The sequence below is a fragment of the Carlito syrichta genome, unplaced genomic scaffold (assembly GCF_000164805.1).
Source record: "Carlito syrichta isolate Samal-C Ts95f unplaced genomic scaffold, Tarsius_syrichta-2.0.1 Scaffold305870, whole genome shotgun sequence".
In the NCBI taxonomy this organism is placed as follows: domain Eukaryota; kingdom Metazoa; phylum Chordata; class Mammalia; order Primates; family Tarsiidae; genus Carlito; species Carlito syrichta.
The window spans coordinates 498,650-504,649 of NW_007249966.1; the positions used below are offsets into that span (position 1 = coordinate 498,650).

The 6,000-nt window shown below is 40.5% G+C and overlaps 1 protein-coding gene across 1 annotated transcript in view; it reads left to right on the plus strand.

Annotated features, from left to right (window-relative positions):
* PREX2 (phosphatidylinositol-3,4,5-trisphosphate dependent Rac exchange factor 2) overlaps positions 1-6,000 on the plus strand; it is a 264,759-nt gene that overhangs the window by 82,771 nt on the left and 175,988 nt on the right. The window contains exons 9-10 of the mRNA XM_008062862.1: positions 636-785; positions 3,641-3,785. Of these exons, the coding sequence (XP_008061053.1) occupies positions 636-785; positions 3,641-3,785 (295 nt within the window). The remainder of the gene's footprint in view (positions 1-635; positions 786-3,640; positions 3,786-6,000) is intronic.

Below are 6,000 nucleotides of genomic sequence, written 5' to 3' on the forward strand. Positions count from 1 at the left end.
GTAAATTCATCCTCAAATAAATATTTTTGTGAATTTTTATTCATGTAAATTGCATGAAATGAAGTAGCTTTAAAGAGGATGTATCTCAACCATGTACGATGATAATGGTTTGGTGTTTGTACATTTTCATTTATTGCAGCTTTAGTGTGTTCCATTGATTTGTTCTCATTCTTATTGTGAAGTTCATTAAATAATAAAAAATTGTTCTGTGTGGTATAGACTGTCTCTGAAACCTAGAATATTATTTCAAAGGAGTATTATAGAATATTATAGTAGAAAAACAGAATGAATGAGACACCTTGAATGCTTGATTGCTGAAAAGAAAATTCCTGAATATTATTCTTTTCTTACTTTATAAACTTTGCCAGTATTTTGGGGCATAGAGCAAATGAATGTCAATTAGTTTGTATTTAACTTCATGTAATTTAATCTTGTGAGTTAGATGTGTTTCAGTATTGAGCACTGACTGCATCCAATATGTAAACATAAATAAATTTTATTTTTTTAATTTTCAAATTTTTATGTTTTTCAATGTGCATGGAAGAATTCAGTGATTTTGGAACTTTTGCAAATTGAGTGATTGTGTTGATATAACATTATATTTTGTTCATTTGCCTTTATTCATTAATTTCCAGCTGATTTCCATAGCAGTGGACATATTGTTGTTAATGGATGGAAGATACATAACACAGCAAAAAATAAATGGTTTGTATGTATGGCAAAAACACCTGAAGAGAAGCATGAATGGTTTGAAGCTATTTTGAAAGAAAGAGAACGCCGGAAAGGTGGGTGTGTGAATTGGGCACTATTATACTTTGTGAAGATTCTAACTTAGCCCAAAAGTAGTTAATGGGAAAAAGTTATGAGAAAGTGAAAAGGTGCGGAATAGTCCACTTTGATTTATGTGATGTGAGCCGCGTACTAAAGTACCATTTGAATACTTGCGATATTGCTGCTAGAATACAAGAAAAAACTTTCTATAGTTAGCAAAATATATTATGACTGGCAGTGCCATTTAAACAGTTACACTTGCTTTAAAATTCAGTTTTCTTTGCCCTTTATTCTTGCCATTTGTAAAACTGAATTACAAAGTTTTTCTTCAAGAGACAAGCTTCAAGAATATAATGCAGTGTTGTGGAGTCTCCCGTTGTTCTTTATATATTTAAGAGTACATTGAAAATTCCTAAACCAAATATGTTAGCTTCCTAAATATAGATTCAGGCTCTTCAGACATGTACTAACTTTTAAAACTTGTTAGCATTTCATTGAATATAATTAATGTAACCCAATTAGTTGCTTATTCACACCAGAAGGCCTAGCTCAAATTTGCTTCATGCTTTAGAAAAATTTGCAAAAGGTATTTAGTCTGGCAATATTCAGTTGTGTGAAGTTTATCTGCAACAAGGCATATTTCTGTTATTCATCTTAGAACTAGAAATGCTTATATTTCTCCTATTTTTTTTAACCAGTTGCTTTCTTAATTAAGAAGTTCGACAATGTTGATTACTTCACTAAGAGATCCAGGAATAAAACACTTCATTGGTAATGAAATTTTGGAACACAAAGAATCCTTTCTTCCATCTTCAGATGTTTTCCCCTAAAGAATATACAAAAAAATTCTACCTAGATTAAAATATAGTACTCATATGATAAGAATTTCCAAAGCATTTAAGAATACTCCTTTGATTGATCTTGGATGAAGAAGCAGATAGAAAATTTTAGAACAAAGGTTATGAATGCATAACTGACTCTTTTTTTTTTTTGAGTTGGAGTCTCACTCTGTTGCCCAGACTGGAGTGCAGTGGCCGCTCCTGGCCACCGCAGCCTCGACCTGCTGGGCTCCGGCGATCCTTCCGCCTCAGCCTTCCAAGTAGCTGGAACTACAGGCACGCGCTACCACGCCCGGTTAATTTTTGATTTATTGTAGAGATAAGGGCTCGCCAAGTTGCCCAGGCGGGTTTCGAACCCGCGTGCTCAGGCAATCCACTCACCTCAGCTTCTCAAAGACGTGGGATTACAGGCTAACCCACCGAGCCTGGCTATAACTGACTCTTTTAAGTTATGTTGAATCTAGCAATCAATTCAAGTAGTAGCAAATAGCTTAAAAGGTGAATCAAATTTTTCATCAAGTTGAGCCTTTTATATTTTTTTTTTTAAGAATGGCTATGATACACTCAAGGCAAAAATTTGAAAGCAAAAAACCAGAACAAAACAAATGAACCAAAAACAAAAGAAAAAGCACATTCTAAAAAACTGTTTATGATTATTATCTTGATCAGGATCTGTTTTTAAGGGGTTATTCACTATTAAAGACAAATATGAATGGTTCTGCATTGTAAAAAATAAAATTCTAGTAGGAAATTTTGCAGCTGGAAAACTGAAAGTAATTCAGATATTTTTTCTTCTTCTGCGACAGTTCCTCCCCAGTCCTGATTAGGTGCCCATGTTGCTAGGATTTCAGCTTTGCCCTGTTTTTCTCTAGATTCCCTGTTTAGGTTACCTCTCCCCATCAGATTACCTTCCACTTTGCCAATGCCAGTTTCTTAGTCTTATGTCCAGCCCTGTTCTCTGCTGAGCTTCATAGGCACGTATTCACCTGACCCCTGGATTCTGTAACCTGATTGTCCACACTTGGCATGCTCAGTACCAACTGTACTCCTGGTGACTTAGATGCCTTTGTCTGACATGCCTCCCACCTCCATTCAGTTACTCCCATCAGAAGACTGAAGGCATCCTGATTTCTTCTTTCCTCTTATTCAGTTGCTGTGTTCCGTCCATACCATCTATTACTTATTTCTCAACTCCATCCTCTTCACCCTGTACCTCTACTCAAGGGCTTGAACCTGCTTCAACTTTTGAAGTTTTCTCCTAATGCTTCCTGCTTTTTTTTTTTTTAAATCTTCCCCTTTCTGCTTATTCCACACACTGTCCTCTGAGCTTTGCTTCCAAAGCAGCACAACTTTCTTCCTTGCACTTCCCTACCTTTCTCTTCCCTCTGTTTAAAAGGTGTAGCTGTTTTCCCAATACCTAAGGAATAAAGGAAGCTGAAACTGCAGGATCCTGTCAAACCCACTAGTGTATCTTTTCCCTTCTCACCTAAAACCTAGGCTCTCAGCCTCTGTGTTCCTTCACATTAATTAATTCTTGGGAATACTTTCTCTTTCTCTAGAAATACCTATTCATACCTGTGCCTTTAAGACATGGCCCTTCTGTAAAACCCTTCTCAATATTTCTCAGAGAGAGGTGAGCTACCCTGAATGTGCTTCTGTTGTATCAGTTTTCCCCCTAGGGATATCTGTAGGACTTTCTGTTCAGTCATGCTGGTCTAACCCTGCACAAAGGTGCCTGGCTGCGCGGTCTTTAGAGGCTGAGACTCAACTGCTCTTACTCCACTGACTGAATCATTATGCTTTGGGGGAACAACTTGCACAAAGGTACCATATGCCCTGGGTAGCTTGCCTTGCCAGGCTCCCTAGTTACCTTGAGCTTCTTGGAAACCAAGGCCCTCTCTTACAGAACTCTGTTCACGGCCCTCAGCACATGGTAGACATGCAATAAGTGCTTGTTTAATGAAGGCATGAGTGACTGAATGAGTGAAGAGACTTTTTCAATTACCTGTCCTTTCTCTCATTTCTGATAGGCTTAAAATTAGGAATGGAGCAAGACACCTGGGTCATGATCTCTGAACAGGGTGAGAAACTTTATAAAATGATGTGCAAACAAGGAAACCTGATCAAAGACAGAAAAAGGAAACTGACTACGTTCCCTAAATGCTTTCTTGGAAGGTAGGGTTGGGAGTCTGAGTGCATATTTTCTTTCATATTCCTGCTATCTCATGTGTTAACTTTCCTTCAGTTGTTTGTTTTTCTTTTTAAAATGTTCCCCTGAGCCTGTTTGAATACTTCTTTTCAGTTGACGTTTCCTGGGCCATTGCAAGATGAAGGAATGGACAGAGAGCCAGGATCATAACCAGAAAACTTAAGGCATTGATTCGTTCATGACTTCCTTAATTTCTGATATGCCATGATCAGGGCAAAGCTGAGGCTGGGGCCAGGCAGGGAATTGTAGTCATGCCTGTTCGCCTGTAGGTGAAAGGATGACTGTCTGGCACGGACATATGTATGCAACCTGCGAGTCAGATTAACACTGGATCCGGTAAATCAGGAAGGACAAGAGAGTTGAAGATACATACTGTAAACCCCCAATTAATTCAGAGTGTAGACAACTGGGCTCATGATGAAGGGATATAGATGAAGAGTCTGAAAAAGTGGGTCATGTGAAGGAGCAGGCACAGAGCAACAGGCAGGAAGGTCACCTCCACTTTTAGCGTAAAGAACATTGACTACAGCCGGACTCGGTGGCTCAGCCTGTCAATCCTGCGCCTTTGGGAGGCTGAGGTGAGTGGATTGCCTGAGCCCGCGGGTTCGAGACCCGCCTGGGCAGCGAGACCGCATCTCTACAATAAACCAAAAAATCAGCCGGGCGTGGTAGCGCATGCCTGTAATTCCGGCTACTGGGAAGGCTGAGGTGGAAGGATCGCTGGAGCCCAGCAGGTCAAGGCTGCGGTGGCCGAGAGCGGCCACTGCACTCCAGTCTGGGCGACAGAGTGAGACTCCGACTCAAAAAAAAAAAAAGAAGAAGATTGACAACAACATGTTGCATGGTTTCTGCAGACAGTGTTAAGTGAGATTCCCTAGCTGGTTTGACCAGTACAGGGCCAGAGAGGTTAGCTGCCTTCAGGTAGCTTTTCCTAGGCCAGGTTCTGCACTAGCTTCTTTCTATTCGTGATTTCTAATGCATGAATACATACTTAGGAATTAAATATCTTTATACTTTTTTAACAATGCAGAAACTGTGGATCAGGGAGCTTAACAATTTCATACAGCTAGTGAATACCAGTATCGATCTTATAAAGTAGACTGGAGTAGCAGTTCAAAGTCTAAACTGTGATCAAGCTATCTGTTCAAATCCTGGTGCTGCCACTAATTTTTCGTATGATTTGGGAAGGTTAGGTTTCTGTTTCCTCTGTAAATATGGAGATGATTTTAGAGCTTACCTGCTGAGCCCACCAGGATATTTTTTTAATTAGCTATGGGGACACGCAACATAACCATAGGTCATCTCTGCCACCCAACCCCCAACACAGAAATATATAGGCCAGGAAACCCTCCGATCTGACTCTCTTCTTCAGTGGAAGTAGTCTTCATAGTATGCAACTTAGCCAGCAGGGGTCATTTTTACGATAGCAATGCTGCCTACTATCACAGCTGACACCCTACTTTCATTAGATATCAATGGGAGCGGAGCTAGAAAGTAGCTCAGGGTCAAATTTGTCCTTCCTGAAGAATAATGGGTTTTGTTAACCCTTTACTACACTATCTTGTTTGGTTACAGTGCAGGTTAGTTGTGGTTGTGACGGTATGTGAAGCATCTCCCAGAACACTTGATAGGGAAGAGAGACTCAGTTAATGTTAACTGCGTTGGTTGTAGCGTTTTCCATAACAACAACACTACTGCTCCCTTACAGCTCAAATCTGATATCATTTAAAAAATTTTTTTTGTTTTTATTCTTATTTTTATTTTTTCGAGTTGTTGTCTCATTCTGTCGCCCAAGCTGGAGTGCAGTGACATGCTCACGGCCACCCTAGCGTCGACTTGCTGGGCTCAGGCGATCCTACTGCCGTAGCGTTCCAAGTAGCGGTAACTACAGGCGCTACCATGCCTAGCTAATTTTTTTTTTTTAATTGTAGAGATGAGGTCCTGCCAACTTGCCCTGGCTGGTCTCGAACCCTCAGGCTCAGCAATCCACTTGCCTTGTCCTCCCAAAGTGCTGGGATTACAGGCTGAGCCACCGAGTCTGGCCTGAGATCATTTTTTTTTTTTTTTTTTTGAGTTGGAGTCTCATTCTGTCGCCCAGACTGGAGTGCAGTGGTCACTCCCGGCCACCGCAGCCTGGACCTGCTGGGCTCCGGCGATCCTTCCACCTCAGCCTTCCATGTA